This window comes from Drosophila obscura, unplaced genomic scaffold (assembly GCF_018151105.1).
Source record: "Drosophila obscura isolate BZ-5 IFL unplaced genomic scaffold, ASM1815110v1 contig_186, whole genome shotgun sequence".
NCBI classification, from domain to species: Eukaryota; Metazoa; Arthropoda; class Insecta; order Diptera; family Drosophilidae; genus Drosophila; species Drosophila obscura.
In genome coordinates this window covers 11556164-11572316 of record NW_024542774.1, presented here as the reverse complement: position 1 = coordinate 11572316, position 16153 = coordinate 11556164, and the positions used below count along the sequence as shown (strand labels likewise).

The 16153-nt window shown below is 46.6% G+C and overlaps 6 protein-coding genes across 8 annotated transcripts; 3 read left to right on the top strand and 3 right to left on the bottom strand.

Moving 5' to 3' along the window:
- Positions 1 to 1129: 1129 nt before the first annotated feature.
- LOC111078506 (CTTNBP2 N-terminal-like protein) lies at positions 1130 to 5243 on the top strand. Of its 2 annotated transcripts, XM_022373213.2 has the most exons (5): positions 1131 to 2233; positions 2295 to 2481; positions 2550 to 2677; positions 2825 to 2862; positions 3255 to 3342. In XM_022373213.2, the coding sequence occupies exons 1-4, from the start codon at positions 1360 to 1362 to the stop codon at positions 2839 to 2841; spliced, it is 1206 nt and encodes a 401-aa protein (XP_022228905.2). In that variant the 5' UTR covers positions 1131 to 1359; the 3' UTR covers positions 2842 to 2862; positions 3255 to 3342. The 2 variants fall into 2 exon arrangements, with proteins under 2 accessions (XP_022228904.2, XP_022228905.2); XM_022373212.2 differs by lacking the exon at positions 2825 to 2862 and having other exon boundaries at positions 1130 to 2233; positions 3255 to 5243.
- Positions 5188 to 7819, bottom strand: LOC111078505 (nuclear pore complex protein Nup75). 2 transcript variants are annotated; one of them, XM_022373210.2, is made up of 7 exons: positions 7699 to 7819; positions 7557 to 7639; positions 6337 to 7499; positions 5928 to 6273; positions 5669 to 5859; positions 5455 to 5602; positions 5188 to 5393 (listed from the first exon to the last, which is right to left on the bottom strand). In XM_022373210.2, exons 2-7 carry the CDS (start codon positions 7581 to 7583, stop codon positions 5262 to 5264), a joined length of 2007 nt encoding a protein of 668 aa, XP_022228902.2. In that variant the 5' UTR covers positions 7584 to 7639; positions 7699 to 7819; the 3' UTR covers positions 5188 to 5261. The 2 variants fall into 2 exon arrangements, with proteins under 2 accessions (XP_022228902.2, XP_041448779.1); XM_041592845.1 differs by lacking the exon at positions 7699 to 7819 and having other exon boundaries at positions 7557 to 7668.
- On the top strand, positions 7606 to 10345 carry LOC111078504. Its single transcript, XM_022373209.2, has 2 exons — positions 7606 to 9362; positions 9432 to 10345. The coding sequence occupies exons 1-2, from the start codon at positions 7865 to 7867 to the stop codon at positions 10103 to 10105; spliced, it is 2172 nt and encodes a 723-aa protein (XP_022228901.2). The 5' UTR covers positions 7606 to 7864; the 3' UTR covers positions 10106 to 10345.
- Positions 10346 to 11196: 851 nt separating this feature from the next.
- On the bottom strand, positions 11197 to 11963 carry LOC111078500. The gene is made up of 2 exons (XM_022373203.2): positions 11687 to 11963; positions 11197 to 11620 (listed from the first exon to the last, which is right to left on the bottom strand). Exons 1-2 carry the CDS (start codon positions 11860 to 11862, stop codon positions 11368 to 11370), a joined length of 429 nt encoding a protein of 142 aa, XP_022228895.1. The 5' UTR covers positions 11863 to 11963; the 3' UTR covers positions 11197 to 11367.
- Positions 11964 to 13662: 1699 nt separating this feature from the next.
- On the top strand, positions 13663 to 14450 carry LOC111078498. Its single transcript, XM_022373200.2, has one exon. It carries the CDS (start codon positions 13663 to 13665, stop codon positions 14341 to 14343), a length of 681 nt encoding a protein of 226 aa, XP_022228892.2. The 3' UTR covers positions 14344 to 14450.
- Positions 14451 to 15128: 678 nt separating this feature from the next.
- On the bottom strand, positions 15129 to 15976 carry LOC111078499. The gene is made up of 4 exons (XM_022373201.2): positions 15792 to 15976; positions 15639 to 15730; positions 15400 to 15562; positions 15129 to 15342 (listed from the first exon to the last, which is right to left on the bottom strand). The coding sequence occupies exons 1-4, from the start codon at positions 15898 to 15900 to the stop codon at positions 15269 to 15271; spliced, it is 438 nt and encodes a 145-aa protein (XP_022228893.1). The 5' UTR covers positions 15901 to 15976; the 3' UTR covers positions 15129 to 15268.
- Positions 15977 to 16153: the final 177 nt, after the last annotated feature.

Below are 16153 nucleotides of genomic sequence, written 5' to 3'. Positions count from 1 at the left end.
GTTCTCGGTTTCTGAGGTCACTCGCAAAACAAATCAAGTTATTTCCCAAAAATAAAAAACAATTTCAAATTGACCGCCAAACTCAATTTAGCGCCATTGGGAAACTACTCTCAATAGTTTTCCCAAATTTTCTCTCAATTCGTGAGAGCGCACAAAAAATATACTGACATTCCGTTTCGCTCTCAATCTCTCGCTTGTAGTGTTGGGTAAAAGTTTGCAAAACTGAGCTCCAAGGTTAGATGAAAATAGTTTCTTTCCAAAATTTGAAACTTCTAATTCAAGGGTGGATTTTGGAACTTGAGACCTTAATATGCGATCCGTATACAATCCATTTGTATGGGAAAAATTCAGCAACTGGGAAATGTAAAAACTAACCACTTTGCGGCCTGAACTAAAATTTATGATTTTTTTATTCCCCTAAAAAAAAGAAACACTCAGTCTCTTCTAAAGATTTTAACAAAATTATTTCGTCTACCGATAATAGGACGGGCCAACTATCTAGTAATACTCAAACATGAATATGCAAAATTGACGTAATTGTCATATCACAAAATATCAGCAAGGCGTATGGCAGCCCGCAGCAACAACGAACTTGCACGAGTCTGGCAGCGCCACAAATTGCGTCAACGTTTCGTTTTATGCTTTGGCCGCTTTTGTTTGAACCTTAATATGTAAATAATCCAATAAAAAGGACTTCTGAACAACTTTCAAAAAACAATCTTGTAGTTCAAAATTTACGGTATGGCACAACAAAGCAGGTCGAGCTAAAATTTATTAGTGCTCGGATAAAATTATTTTTTTAGTTCTGAGAGTCCCAGCTAGCTGGTAATATTAAACGGAATATCAATATCGAGGAATATCAACGTCAAATGTTTTGAAAAAAAAATCGATACTATCGTGATAGTATCGGGCTGAAATAATTATTAAAAAACCATTGAAACCTTTTAGGAACTTGTCCATTGTAAAAATTATATGCCACCTGTCGATTTTTTTTACAAATTTGTCTTCGTATTTTATAGCAGCCAATCCAAACATATCAAAAGCGCAACGACTGTAGCTCGATACTATCATGATAGTCTTAAAACCGTCGATAGTAGAGGCCATCAGTAAAATATCGATACTATCGATAGTGCCCTCGATGGTTTGACAGTGGATTTTTCAGTGGATTAGAATTTATTGAATTAGTGGCAATTGCAGCTAATATGCCCCTTCGAGTGAGCTAAACGGCAAAAAAGTGAATTAGAGTCTTGGCCTGTGCTTGCAGTGCAATTGGTATTTGGCAGGCCGCCCCAAAACGAACTGCGTCTCAAGCAAAAGTCTCGCTAGCAATTTTATGCTGTAAAGAAAGTGGGGGGGAAAATGGAGCAAAACTCCAACAGCATCAGCTCGGAGACATTCGTGGAGGAGAGCAGTGGGGGCACAGCCCGATTTTTGGGCAATGCAAAGGCCGACGCAGATGCCGTCTCGGACTCCAACTTCGGGATGGACAACTGTTCCGTGTCCGCCTCTGGCAGCGACACAGTGTGCGCCACACACGAATTTCAGACCATGAAACCGGGCCCGGGAGGAGTGCAGAAGCAGCCGCCGAGCTCCAGCAGCAATGGGCGCACACGCACCGAGCTGCCGCACAGCGAGCTGGTGAAGATGCTCTACTATCTGGAAGGAGAGCTGCAGGCTCGAGATGTCTGCATTGCCGCCTTGCGCAACGAGCGCGTGAAGCAACTAATCACACAGTTGCGCACGAAGCGGGTGCAGCCCAATGATCCATATGCGGCTATATTCCGCGATAAGATCGCCATGAATGGGAATCTCATTTCGCGGGAATCCTCCACGCAGGCGGCGCAGGCAGAGATGGAGGTGCGGCAGATAATCGAACAGCAAATGGAGCAGCAGTACCAAATGGTCAGTAAGCAGAGGGCCACGCATGTTCGCATGGTCAACATACTCACCGAATCCCTGGAGAACAATCAGCGCATGCTGCAGGAGCTGGAAGAGGAGAAGCGCAAGCACGAGCATGACACGGCCCAGGGTGATGATATCACCTATGGCCTGGAGGTGGAGCGCTCCAAGCTAAAGCAGGATCTCGAAACCGAGCGGGCCCAGGTGGCCAGAATGGAGAAGGAACTGCAGAGGCTTCAAGAGACCCTCGAGTACGAGCGCAATCGACAGAAGCAGATTGTCCTCCTTCTGATAGCCGAGCGAAAGAAGATTTTGATGAAGTACATTGAGGAGGGTGAGTGGAGTCGCGCCTAAGCAATAAATACTCATTCATCACAAATCAAAAACAATTTCAGGCAAGCGTTCTGAGGATTTGGCACAAATCTTGGCCGAGGAGAAGCAGCGTTCGGATACCATCGCTGAGGGGCTCGAGGAGGAAAGCAAAAAGTCGCTTCGCATGGAAGAGGAGATGGAAAAGCAAGCGCAGTCAATGGAGATCGAACGCAAAGCGATAATGGCCAAGCTGGCCAAAGAGGAGCTTCGGTTTGTGCATAGCATTTTCTTTTGTTGTAACGAGCCACTAAACTAAAGCCTGCTCTCCATCCCAATAGAGTCAAAGAGCTGGAACAGGAGCTCACCACGCTGCGCGCCGAGCACGAGGCGTTGAAGAAGCAGCAGCAGCAGCAATTGGCAGGCAGCAGCTCAACGGTGGCTGCCACCAAGGCGCGTCAGTTCAGCGGTGAGTGGGACAGAGAATGAAGGAGGTGGGAGTGTGCCTGCCAACTCGAATTTGGCTGTTGTAATTATGATTTCCCTCTTTATCGTTTTCTATATGAACTATAACTACTCTACATATATTAATTTTTTTTCGAATTCCTTTCTGAAGCTGAAATATTTTGTTAAAAAATGTTACGCAATTGCAAGGTGATTTTTTGTTTAGTTTTGTGATGTTTCTCCACTATTGTGCACTCCACTGTTGCACCAGCAAGTAAACACCCATTGCCACACAGCCCACGCCACGCCACGCACCTTCATGTCATTGGATCTCGCACTGAACAAGCCAGAAATAGCCTTTGGGCATTTAAAGAGCTCCACCCACGTCCACGCCAAAACATTTACAACACACAGCCTTACCCTTGCAGAGGGCGTTATTGGCAAATGCTTTCCCCCAAGTTTAATTCTTTTACAAATTTTGGTACTCCTCTCGTTCCTTCTGCAAGGGCACTCACACCTCGGGAATCCGAGGAATTTCTTTGAGATTAATCACAACAAGATATTAATACAGCCCCATAAACATATGTACATACATGTTGCAGACGACGCTTGTGCCACACCACCAATGGCAAACATCGCCAAAATTGTGCAGCCAACCGCCACAGTAAGCAGCATGCCGGTGTCGGGCCCCCAAACCGGAATAGCCCGATCCATAGCGCCAGGACAGAACATACGTAGCGCTGGGATAGCCACGGCTCCCACGGGAACGGCCACAGCACCAACAGTCATCAACCACACGACAACCACCAGTAGCAGCAGTGGAGCGCCTAGCACTGCAGCTGGAGTCACATCATCGGTGGATGCAGGAGCGAGTGTTGCTGGTGTGAGCGCTCCTGCGGCGGCGCCACCATCACCCTCGCCGGCGAAAATGCAGCCTACGGCCACCATTCAACGGGCCCCGGGTGGCAAGTATGCTGCACTGGCTGCAGCGGCTGCTCTTGACCAGACGGCCACACCACCGCATCCACATCCTGTTCCCATTGCCGTGCCCCCAGTGACGGTGCCACCAGCGGGCGCTCGCGGTGCACCGCCACCCATACCGACCAAGCCAATTGTACCGCCCAAGCGGGAACCCTCTCTCTCCCGTCTGGGCTCGATAACAAGCGGCAGTGCCATAGCATCGGTCACGGCTGCGGTGCCAGCAACTGCAGCCCCGCCCGTTCCATCTTCGACGAGTGTGGCAGCAGCAACAGCAGCGGCAGTTGGAGCTGGCACTGCAAAACATAATTAATTAGACTCCTACACCCTCTCCAATCGCGTCATATGTATGCGCATTATAAACAGATATGTATTGGCGTAGCGTAAGCGAAAATACTCAAGCAGCGTAGTCGCTCAATGACACCGCACTAGGCAACAGGATGTATCTCCAACTGCTGTCTCTTGTGGGGATATTTACTCGATCGATAACTACCGACTTGAAAGCCATTTAATAGCCAAATGTTTCGAGGCCTATTAATGTTAGTTCCTTTCACTATCTCCAACTATTTCCGAACTGTGTAAAAAGTATTTTATCATTTGTTTACGGTGTTCTTTCTGTTCAGTTTGAACTCTATTTAAAGAGCATTCGATTGAAATTGATATACGAAGAAGACATTCTACCTTTGGTTTTCTGTCATTTCTGTTGCCTGGTGTGATTGGCCCTAATCCTAATCCTAAACCTAGAGTTGATATTTTGGCAAGCGTTTCGAGAGCACCCCAGCGGCTCCTCATCTAAGTCTAGTTTAGTTTTTATTATTTTTTTATAAGGAAAATTTTTATAATGAAAAGCGCTGGCTGGCCAAGTCGGGCCAAGCCACACTTAATTTTAATTTCAAACATTTTGTACAAGGCCGTGCGATTCTCATAACGATAAAAACCCCCCCAACATACACATACATACATATATAGTTATTATAAACATATAACCACAGACTCTATATATCCCTATATACGTATACATAGTATATATATATGTGTGTAGTAGTCCATTGTGCTCTGTGCGTTGTTTAATAGTTCTTAGGTACGCGTGTAAACTTCTTTATCCTCAGTGCAGCTAAAGTCCCTTAGAATTGTTTTCCTAGGCTTTTAATCTTGTTTTAAACTTGGGCTTGGGCATTGTTTGGATTTGCCGCACATCAGATTCCAGAGAACGGCTATTCCCCCCTCTATACCATACCATTGCCACCCCATCCACTGTTTACACTAGTTTAGAATTCTGGAATGCGGACAGATTTTTGGTTGGTAGAGATTTGCTCAACAGAGTCGTCAGTATTGCTGATGGTTTTCGGAGCGGAGCCTAATTTCTTATAGTTGTGTACTGTGAAGATCCCTCCAGCCCAGCCCCTCAAGCAGCTTGGATTTCTGTTTAGTCAATGGGCAGCCGTAGCCGTAGCCGCAGCCGGCAGTCAAAGTAGCATTGTTGGTACAATAAATAGCAGACAAAGAGGCACAAGAAACAAAAAAGCGTATGAATAATGGATTAGTAATGCAAACAAAAAGGTATATAACAAATTACGATGTATTGGAAAAAGAAAATACAAAAATAAATTATACTATAAATGCATTCAAATTTACAATTCTAGCCCTGTGTTTTCAATGACCAGGGCCCTGGCCAAATTGCGTGCGCAGGCCAAGCGCATTATATTGAGAATCTCATCTACATTTTCCACGCGATAGTCCTTGAACACGCTCTCTGCGTTGTTCTGCAAATATATTATAGAATATGGAATAAATTTGCAAGGCTCTGGCACTGGATAAACATACGTGTCCTAATTGGTTCGTGTTGCGCTCTATAATGGGCACCAGCTCCGTTTCCATATGATGCAGTATCGCCACAGTTTCCTTTGAGAAGATTTTAGGATCCTTTGACTCTAGCAGTGGCACAGTGTCAATGAGCAAAGAAGGCCAAAAGCTGTTGGGCGGGGGAGGAAAATGAAACTATTAAATTGAATGGATCTCGTTCACATTGAATACTTACTAGTCTGGAGTTATTTTGGAGTTCAATAGATTGACCAGTAGCTCGACAGCAGACAGAAAGTCGCGATTGCGATATAGCTCGTAGAACTCAAAGTACTTGGAGAGGAAAACTAAACGTGGCGAGACGAACATGCGACTTCCAAGGCTGATAATAACGTCCGGACAAAGCATATTGCCCGTCTTGGAATAGTTCTAAAACGACGTAAAATAATGCTTCAATTTATAATTAAATCAAACAGAGATTGGAGTTTTGGCGTCACCTTCAATATAAAGTCAGCTATTCCCGTGACCAACAGCACATCCTTGGAGCGAATGGCCCATTCTAGGGCGTTGCCAAAGCGCTCTTCGTCGAAGGATTGCCTGGAGAGTACTTTGCATATCTCCTGCTCCACATTAATCAGACCTCGCTGCCTGGCTACGCTGATGAGCTTAAGGGCATGCCGGTCGCTACGCAGCGGTATGCGTGGCAGAAGCAGATCCATGGCCGCTTTACCTTCCTGCTTGCAACAGTCCAAGTAATCAACTCCCAGCTGCCATAGGCTGCGTGTGGTCATCAAATAGCTGCCATACTCGTATATCAACGAGTGACGCAGTGCCGGAAGATCACTAAATATTAACGGGGATACTTTGATTAAAAAAAGAAATAACCTTCAAATGAAATCAACTCACATGTTGTTTTGCTCAAAATAGCCCTTTAGCTCGCCGGAATGATAGATCAAATCGATCAAATGTGTGGTTAGCCAGTGGGTATCGTTGATTTTCTGGGTATCGTAAATAAAGAGCCTTAGATCATGCTCCATGAGCTGCGAGATCATTCGGGACATGTTGTTCAACCGAATGTCGGGCCGGAGCAGTGTCCATCGGTTCAACCAATTGGCAGCAGCGATTCTCAGCTCAAAGGGTTTGCAGGTGGGTTTGGTGTAGAGCAGATAGCCAGGCAGGAATTCGTACCATTCGTTTGACTCCTGGATGCCGGCATCCCATAGCTCATTGTTGCCTGTGACCAGCTGAAGGAGCTCCTCCAGCTCTGGCTCAGAGCCAAATGTATTCGCTTGGATCTTACGCTCCGCATCCACGTGCCAATGCTCCCATTGCGAGTGGAATTTCTTCAGTGGGAATCCCTCTTGATAGACGGGCATTGATGTAAGTATCAGTTCGGCTGCCTTGAATGCTGGCTGGCTAGCCTTGCGATTCTGGACAAGGATGGCACGAGTGACGTCCAGTGCGCCCACCATGACTAGCGACTTCAGGACGGTCCAATAATCATCATTCTCGCTGGCGTCCTCCGCCATCAGTAGAAAATCGGTGGCTCGATCCTCGATTTGCGGTGCATAAAAGCGTGCCCAGTCGAGCAGTTGGGGGACAACAAGTTGATTTTGCTGCATGTAGAGAATCTCAAAGAGATGCCAGAGACACTCTGCCGCATAGAAGACAATAATGCTTTCGGATATTCGTCGCTCCCGGTCTTCATCCGTCTGTACCTCTGGCGACCGTTTGGCATGCTCCAGCCTCTCCAGGCAGGCCCGCACCAAGCTGCGATATGCATGTGAAATTCTCAGATATTCCGTCCTAGGAGCCTTCTGGCCCAGCTCCTGCAGCGTTGCAAAGGTGACGTTCGATTCGGAGAGCAGACTTCGCAGGACAGGCTCTTCAAACAGTGTAGTCTCCTGTGCCAGATAGATGAGCACGGGATCCTGGCCGGCTGTTTCGGTGGGGACATCTCGCGAGTTCCACTTGACGTGCCGGTAGGCACTGAGGGCTATTTTTGAGCCCGGCACAAAAACGCCGGTCAGCGTGTTTCCACAGCGGGTGGACAGAGCGTCGCCCAGCTCCTAAAACGAAGCGTTATTTGGTTACCAGCTAAGAGCATATAACACAAAACTACTCACAAAGGTGGACACTGTGTTATCATTCATTTTATTTCTCCTTTTTACAAAATCAAGCAAAATACACAGAAAAGAAGCGCAATCCGCTACAAGTGTTGGCAACGCATGATTTTATATACATGTTTATGTATTATGCAACACTTACAGCTAGCTAGGGCTACTAAGCATCGATATTAGCGATAGTGTCATGGCTTCGATGGTTTTGCACCCCTTGTCGGACCGGACCGTATTTACAGTTATTTGCGGCAAAGTTTTTCGAGCAAGTAGAAATTAAATTTTGTTTTAAAGAGGAACGATTGAAAAGAAATGAAATGGATTTGAAAGATTTCATAGCAGTAAAGCAGCTGTGCGAAAAGAACGTGGAAAAGCTGCAAGATAATTTGAGAAACTTTACGCGAGATTCGAACATTTTGTACAAAGTTCTGGACGAACGCTGGGTGAACGTGGATAAAGGGGATAGGGCGCTTATCGGTCTGCACGATATCTTGCTAAGTACAATGAGTATAATGAATGAAAACGTGATCAAGTGGAACATGCAAATCAATCTAAACAAGCTCGGGCCATATGTCGGCAACGGCGACGAACCTTTGCCGCTCAACGACACCCTGACGCACACGAACAAGCATGGCATTGAAGTGGAAAATGTCTTGGATGAACGTCCACAGCGACTACCGACAATCGAAAAAATCAAGGACTCGGCACCGCTTGTGCGAGATGTGGAGTCGGCGCTGCCGCGGGTTAAGCCGGTTGCAGATAGACTTTCGCTATCCACGCGTTCGAGTTGGCTAATTAAACCAGATGAAGAAGTCCCAAAGCCCCAGCCAAAAGCCATTCCGGCCCCACCGCCCGCTCCCGCACAGCCACAAGATGCGGCCCATGCTGCCATGCTGCCCATTTGCCCCCGCAAACGAGTCCTCAAGCCTCCGTTAGGCGGAAAAAGAACAACCAGCAGTGAAATATATCAACAGATCGTAAAGAACACGGCCGCCTTTCCGGAGGGAAGTGTCATAAACGCCGCCGTGATGCATCTAAACATAGTAGATAACTGTTTCTTTGTGGGCAAATGGGATGCACAGCCGCTGCAAAGGGTACTCCAGGGGAAGATACTTCTGAATGAACTGGACCAACTGCCAAACTTCGGTGAGATATTTGCGGTGTACGATTGCAACGAACAGATCGTTCCACGTGTCATAATCAATGATTATGCCGACGGCGGTGGCTATGATGCCTATTTGATTGACTACGGCGAGCATATACACATGAATGGCGAAGAAAGTATTTTTGCCCTACCAGATGACATACGGCAGCTGCCGGCGGAGGCCATTAGATGCTTTTTCAGAGAAGGCGATGTGGCCTCTATGATGAAGTTCCGGTTCAAGAGCGTGAACTTGCGTGTTTTGCAAAACAGTGGTGAAGATTTAATAGTTGAAGTAGCGGAGGGCGACGCAAAAAACTGTCGTATCAGCGAGATTACAGACAAATCAGCTGCCTCTGATTATATTCCAACCGAGAGAAATGGCCAAGCCAAGCGAGAGGACCCACAGCCAAGCAAGGAACCAAGCAAGGGTCCACAATTGAGCGAGACAGTGCATACTAATCCAGATCAGTCAAAAGCAGTCCAAGAAGGAGCACAGTCAAGCGAGGACTGGTCGTACGAGGGCCCACAGTTAAGCGAGGCAGACATGGCCATGCTCAACGAGATTGATGAGGGCACCAGTGATCCGCTAAAGGCTGTACTGGGCTTCAGGCCCAGAGACCAACAACGCATCTGTCGGCATTATGATCCGAAGCTCAATGGTTGCTTCAAGGGTAAGTCTGTGCACAGAAAGTAATCAAAGCTCTACGAAAATGATTAATCCAACTATTTTTTAACATTAGGTGCTAACTGTCGTTTGGTGCACGAGCCTTTTGCCCCTCATGGCGCCACCAAGGACGTGGAGGTGGCAGAAGCTCTGCCGGAAACCATGTTTGATACGCCGCTCTCTCGAGAATTAGGCAGCACAGTGAGAATGTTGATAACCTACGTGAGTAGCACCACGGAAGTCTATGGTCAATTTGTGGATGGCTCTCCCCCTCTGGTATGGAGCAAGAATGATGTGCTAGGGGCCAAGAGTCAGTTCAAGCATAAGCCGCATTTGTTGGACATTGTCTTGGCTCGCTACAACGATGGCTGCTATTACCGCGCTCAGGTCATAGAGGAATCGGAAGGCGACTATAAGATATTTTATGTGGACTATGGGAATACAGAGTTTGTGCCCCTAAGTGCTCTGGTTCCTTGCGGAGATGTAGACAGTCTTCGGCCACATCGCGCCGTTGGCTGCTACATCGAGGGCGTCGCACACAAGAGCTCCTTGTCCCCAAAGAAAGCCGCCGAGTGTATGGAGTATCTAAAAAGCAAAATACTCAACGTGGAGGAAGACGTGATGCTGGTCAGTCGTCTGCACGATAGCTTTCAGATTCGATTCCTTGGCGATAATGCCAAACTTTTCGAGCAAATGCTGAAGCGCGGCTATGCACAGCCCGAAGAGGATGGTCCCAAACCATTTGAATAGGACCACAAAGGAGAATATTTAACTTTCCTTACTTTACGGTTAATTATCGTATATTAATTTAAAACAAACATTGACAATTCCTATAGACTGGGCAAGCCCCTTGACGGTTCCTGTAGATTAAAAGAGAGAGACAAACATGTCCGATTTAATTAGATAGCTTTGAATCACGTATCCTCGCTTAGATTTTTTAGCCATATCCTTACCGAATAAACAATACATATATTCCTATCTATCTATGTATAGTATACTCCTCATTTCGCTCACACGTCAAGTCAATTGATTAATGTTTTTCTTGGGACTCGCCCAATTGTCAACCCAACGCAAAACAGAAGGCAACGGCAAAGGCAAATGACAAGCAGCCAAAAGCCTCAAAACTAAAACAATAATAATAATTGCCTCTAATGTGCAAGCAGCGCAAAAAAATCAAAGGACACCGAGCCATAGGCTTGGTCTCGTCCTGGATCCGGTGAGGTGCGGTGCGGGGTGCTAATAGATTATGCCGCAACGATTAGAAAGGCAATAAATAACACCTGGCCGGGATCACATGCGTGTTTGGCCCGCACATGTGGATGGAATGGGGTGGAGCGTACATTGAGGACAGGTCCTCTGCTCTTTGTCCTGGTGTTGACAATTTAAATGTTTCGGCCAAAAGGGTAATGGCTGAGGGTCCAAGGGTCGCTCAGAGCACGGTGCCACCAGGGATGAGCTTCCGACCGGACTGTGAATTGCAACAACTGACTGGACTTGCCGGAACCGAATCTACAATATATGTACGTACCCCCTTAAGTAGAGCTTGGACTTGCTCAATTCTCAGATTTGAATCACTTGCGGGAAGGAGTATTAGGAGTATCGTTCGGTAGATAGACAGAGGCACCTGGCAATGTTCTTCATTCGGCTATTCGGTGTTGTGGCCAACCCCTGGCCATAATTAGGCGGCCGGTTAAGTGTCAAAAGGATGGCAGAGACCGACCCCCCCCCATGCCCGACATATGTTCCCAAGCATAATGATGATGACGATGATGGCCACCGAACGAACCACCCCAAGTTCTACATATAGTTCTATGGATAGAAATACCACACATCTAGTTTGATTTGCTGGCTGGCGGCCTTCTTAGCACGAATTTTACTACACGGATACAATTTGGATAGCTGTTTGGTTGGGTGTAAAATTGTCTGCTTATGTTGTAGAAACTCAACTCATTAAACGAAACAAGCAACGCAATAAATGTATTTAGGGAGAGTTGAATGCTCTCCGTCCATGCTTAGCAGCTGGACCCTGGCTGAGGGCTATTGCCAGTGCTGGTGGAATCCTCCAGGCAGGCACCGTGGGGCTTCTGCAGGGCGGCAATGCGCTGCCAGGTCTGGTTGAAGTGACGCGCAGATCGGGAATTCGACAGCTTTGCAATGGGTCCCAGGGTGCGAAAACCATTGCCAATATAACGCACGAATCCCTTGGCATGGAGGTCTATCATTGCGGTCTTTACCTGAGCTTCCAGATCGCCACAGGCGAATGGTCTATAATGATGGAGGATAATTTGGCTTAGCTTAAATGCAAATGCGGCAAATTGTATCTTATCTTACTCCTTTCTTAGCATCTCAACGATAGTAGTCTCCTGTATGCCATCGACGTAGTCCGGATGATCCTGAAAGACGCGCACCATGTCCATGATGTAGAGCGGCAAGTGGATGTGATAGGTGTTGAAGGGCAGACTCGAGGTGCTCGGCTCACAGTCGCAAATGGGTGCTTCGTCACACATTCTGATCTCAGGCTCCTGGCAGTTCTATATTTACTCGTTTAATATAATACACTATTTCCCCTGTATATCTCGGACAGGCAAAGCAGGGCTTACATATGTGCACCCATTTTGGGCAGGGCCTACTTAGTCATGCCTACTCGGGGCCTTGGGTTGTCTTGGCCCGAATCCCCAGCGTTAATGTCATCCAATTAGAGGTGTCATTAACGGTTTGTCGGGGTCGAGTGTCGTGTGTCCCTTCGGTGTGCTCTCCAATTATTGATCTAGTAGAATAGAGTACAAATATTGAAACAATTACATGTTTCGGGGTACGGGGTATTTTATTACCTGGTAATTTGCCTAATACTCGTAGTAAAATAGTCTGTGTCCGAAGGGTTCCTCCCATTGCATTAGTCGTGGTCCTTGGGGATGTGGCAGGCAATTTATAGATTTGTCTACTAGCTAAGGAGACATTTTGGATGTACTTATGTATATTTATATTACATATATTTATTTATATTTATATTTACATATGTATATTTTTTAAATATGTATGCTTAACCCCTTCTTCCATTCGATCAGACATGTCACCCCAGCACGCAATCCTTCTATTCCGGATTCCGGATTCCGGATTCAACCCATTGTTAGGCGAACGTCCCGGCCATAAAAGACATCGAATAATAGTAGACATAACTCGGTGCCACGCCAGTCAAAGGGTTAACTGTGGCAAAACTTTTGCCCACAGATAATAAATTAGCGCATAGCTTATGAAATGTTATGAGGATGCGACTGTTTTGCCGTCTAACTTCCGGCCACGATGTGCTGCCCGGGGCTCAAACTGCCAATTAACCTTTACAAACAGGTGACACTTTCTCAACTGCACGGCACGGGATGGGACGGGACGGGACGAAATGGGGCACATGAACGGGTTGAACGAAGACACGCGGGCGAAGACACTAATAGTAGCGTTCCGGGACTTCTATTCTATCATTGAGTGATACTCCTCCATGAAAAGTATGGCGCATTCTGGAGAGTCATGCTGGATCAAAATTGGAGTTGGGATTTGTTCGGTTGATGTCTTCTTTTGAAGGCTTCGTCAAATCCGAGTCGAGGCGGTCTGACGTTGCACTTTTTGGCGAGCTTTTTGGAGTTACACCTCCTGGGAAAGATAGTGAAAGATATAGCTGATTGCAAAAATCGATTGGCATTAACTTGAGCGTTTCTAGTCCGCCCATTTTACATACCATTACATCCACTTATCGGCGCAACTTTCCCCAATAAAATGACGGCCGAGCCTCGGCCATTCCCATTGGCCAGCTCAGCTCAGTTCAGTTCGGTCCTTGCCCCTGCCACCAGCTCGTGCGCCGCATAATAGTTGGCCAACTCATATATAACCTAGGGCCGAGGCGGGTGGGTAAATCAGGGCGACATGTGGTCAACGGACTGCTGCCTGGGCTCGGGGAATGGGCGGGTGTAATCCCACTAACCAGTTATATGAAGTCCTTGTAACCGGGCAGCAATATAAATGCCAGTCGGCGTGGAAAAGTGTCATGTATTTGACGAATAATTACCGTCAACATTGCGTGATTGGTTGAATCAGACGGGAGGGCGTTCTGGCTGGCTTAGAACTTAGCCGGGGTCCCCAACCAAATCGTCTATCTGTGGTGGGGTTGCCAGGGGGATGCGGATGGGGTTGTGTGACAGGAACCTATAATTATCAGACGAGGCAGGTGGTCGCCAGACCAGGAATCAAGCTTTTAGAGCTCCGCTTTCAGACACACCGCGGACGTTGGCGCGTACGGAAGTCCGAGGCTTATCGCCAGAATGTTGGCCAGGATGCACTCCCCCGCATCGCCTTCAGCGCAGGCACAGGCACCTCCGTCCACGCCGTGCAAATCGCCCATCCTGGACGTGACCGAAACCCTATCGTTGCACAGCGAAATGGAGCTGGAATTTGAACCGAAAAAATCGTTGTATTCCTTTGGAACTCCGCACAGTCACGGTCATAGTCACAGTCACAGTCACAGCCTACGCCTGCAGGGCCTCAGTATTCCCAACCTGATCAATGGCAAGAACTCCGCCGGAGCTGCTGCTGCTGCTGCGTCCACTCTGCCCGCCTTCGAGTACATTGCTCCGCCCAACCACGCGCTGCATGCCCTGGAGTTCCCTCTGATGGAGTTGAATCATCGTGTGGGCGTTGTGGGCGGCATGTTTCCCGGCTTCTTGCACCGACGGTCCCGCGGCGAGAAGCGACCGATTCCTGATGCTCAGAAGGATGCCAAGTACTATGAGCGGCGGAAGCGGAATAACGAGGCGGCGAAAAAGTCCCGGGATGCCCGCAAGATACGAGAGGATCGCATTGCGTTTCGGGCCGCTCTTCTGGAGCAGGAAAACTCCATCTTACGGGCTCAAGTGCTGGCCCTACGCGACGAATTGCAGACGGTGCGACAGCTCCTGGGCGCCACTGCCGCCGGTGGCCTGCTGTCGATGCCTCGCCAGATGTGAGGCCGAAGCCTATGGGGCCAGTCCTCTGTACATAGACGTGAAGTGGGGGAGCAGTGATCTAGTTGTAGTTCTGTGGTGCATGTTTGTTAATAAATGTTCGAATTGATCTTAAACCGCTTGTGGATAACTGGGAATAAATTAGAATTGGATGAGTACAATTCCAGTTCCAGCTACGCTGTGGAGTTTACTCCCGTCAAAGTTTCAGCGTCACAAGGTTCTGGGATATGTATGAATGAACATATTTCTGGCGCAACGCAAAGTCAACAGGTATGGCAGTGCCCTTTAAGCACGGAGGTGACTCTGTTTCTGGCCTATCTGCTGTTTGTGGCTGGGGTATGATTCCCTTTTGGTGTAAACTTTGGTAACTGCACGAAAAGCAAGGCTTAAATTAATTGGTAGATTGGAAAAAGCTTTTTATTGTTTCGGCGGCGGTCGATTCAATCTGATGCAATCGCATTAATTCCATATTTAATATTATGTAAATGATCTATAGGGCTTGGATGCTTATTAAACAGTCATGGTAATTATTATTTAGTATAAGAACCCTTTAAAAGTGCCGTACCTTCTATCTACCTTCGCTATTTAAGCCCTGAAAACCAATAGCGCGTGATTTTTCTGTGCCTATATCTTCGACCGATCGACTACAGAAGATGGAGCGTGCTACCATCCTTCAGATGATACTGGATACCAGGAAGTCTGTCCACCACAACAGTAAGCAAATCCTTCAAAATACGACTCTGGTGTACATACATAGAAAAAACAAGGTACCGCACCGAGTGATATTATTTGCATATCAATTTAATGTATTTTGGCGACTGAATTTCAAATGAGTTTGTTTGGAGACTCATCTCTGTCGTATTGGAGTTGGAGTATTGAGAATGGTTTGTCAAGGTCCAGGATTGTGCAGCTACCGATGGTTGGCTGTTTAATCAATTGGGGTAGAGCCACCGAGTTTCTTGAACCATGAGTAGACGCATAACCAAAAGTACACGGCAATAACTGTGGGCCAAAGCAGAGCACTATGTAGGCCAGAAATTAGATATTAAACATGCTTACTCAAAGATATCAACATCACAATAATGGATTCTGTGTGGATTGGTTGGTAATTGTAGAACTTATGAGTTAATCCGTAAACCACCAGCCAAATGATACCCACTAAAAGGACAATGAATCGTATGATACCAGTTATCACGTAGGGAATCACCAGCTCCTTCTTAGGCTGAAAATCACATAAAAAACAAAATGGGTCTTCAATAATGCATATCGTAGCTTAATGATTGATCAAAGACACATACCACGCCAATGGATATCAAAAGCATTATACAGGCGATAATGTGAAGAAGGGAGATAATCATACTGAGATAGTAAATAATCTCCACGTGCATTCCTAAACAGATAGTGCCATGAAGAACTGTTTGAAGAAGGAGAATACTATGTACTCCACTTACCCTTGCAAATCCCAGCGAGACAGGCACACAGTATTAGTTCCACGATTCCAATAAGTAACATTCCCCATTTTAGCTCCAGAATGCAAAAAACCTTTTGGATCTTAAACATTTTCACAGTTGCTAATATTAATGTAATGCTATGTAATGTATATTATATATATATTTATATATTATATTCCTCTTGACAGCCAATCTAAAGTCTACCTTGATATATTTTGAATTGTGATCCATTTTTAGGCACTTTATATGTGGAATAAAAAGACTGCCTTCGGATTAGATTCAGAGCTGTTGAAAGCTCTCTTTATGCTACCCGACCACTGGCTATAAATGATGAAAGTATGCAGATAAAATAGCGAAACAGA

What these genes read in the sequence shown, in the direction of transcription:
- LOC111078499 (XM_022373201.2), bottom strand. Translation starts at nt 15,900, where the DNA reads ATGTTTAAGATCCAAAAGGTTTTTTGCATTCTGGAGCTAAAATGGGGA. An exon ending in TCTCGCTGGGATTTGCAAGG is followed by an intron (nt 15,731 to 15,791) that starts GTAAGTGGAGTA and finishes CTATCTGTTTAG; the next exon opens with GAATGCACGTGGAGATTATT. An exon ending in TGTGATGTTGATATCTTTGA is followed by an intron (nt 15,343 to 15,399) that starts GTAAGCATGTTT and finishes TTTGGCCCACAG; the next exon opens with TTATTGCCGTGTACTTTTGG.
- LOC111078498 (XM_022373200.2), top strand. Translation starts at nt 13,663, where the DNA reads ATGTTGGCCAGGATGCACTCCCCCGCATCGCCTTCAGCGCAGGCACAG.
- LOC111078505 (XM_022373210.2), bottom strand. Translation starts at nt 7,583, where the DNA reads ATGAATGATAACACAGTGTCCACCTTT. An exon ending in ATAACACAGTGTCCACCTTT is followed by an intron (nt 7,500 to 7,556) that starts GTGAGTAGTTTT and finishes GCTTCGTTTTAG; the next exon opens with GAGCTGGGCGACGCTCTGTC. An exon ending in ACACGAACCAATTAGGACAC is followed by an intron (nt 5,394 to 5,454) that starts GTATGTTTATCC and finishes ATATATTTGCAG; the next exon opens with AACAACGCAGAGAGCGTGTT.
- LOC111078500 (XM_022373203.2), bottom strand. Translation starts at nt 11,862, where the DNA reads ATGTGTGACGAAGCACCCATTTGCGACTGTGAGCCGAGCACCTCGAGT. An exon ending in GTTGAGATGCTAAGAAAGGA is followed by an intron (nt 11,621 to 11,686) that starts GTAAGATAAGAT and finishes CCATCATTATAG; the next exon opens with ACCATTCGCCTGTGGCGATC.
- LOC111078506 (XM_022373212.2), top strand. Translation starts at nt 1,360, where the DNA reads ATGGAGCAAAACTCCAACAGCATCAGCTCGGAGACATTCGTGGAGGAG. An exon ending in GATGAAGTACATTGAGGAGG is followed by an intron (nt 2,234 to 2,294) that starts GTGAGTGGAGTC and finishes AAACAATTTCAG; the next exon opens with GCAAGCGTTCTGAGGATTTG. An exon ending in CAAGGCGCGTCAGTTCAGCG is followed by an intron (nt 2,678 to 3,254) that starts GTGAGTGGGACA and finishes TACATGTTGCAG; the next exon opens with ACGACGCTTGTGCCACACCA.
- LOC111078504 (XM_022373209.2), top strand. Translation starts at nt 7,865, where the DNA reads ATGGATTTGAAAGATTTCATAGCAGTAAAGCAGCTGTGCGAAAAGAAC. An exon ending in GCTCAATGGTTGCTTCAAGG is followed by an intron (nt 9,363 to 9,431) that starts GTAAGTCTGTGC and finishes TTTTAACATTAG; the next exon opens with GTGCTAACTGTCGTTTGGTG.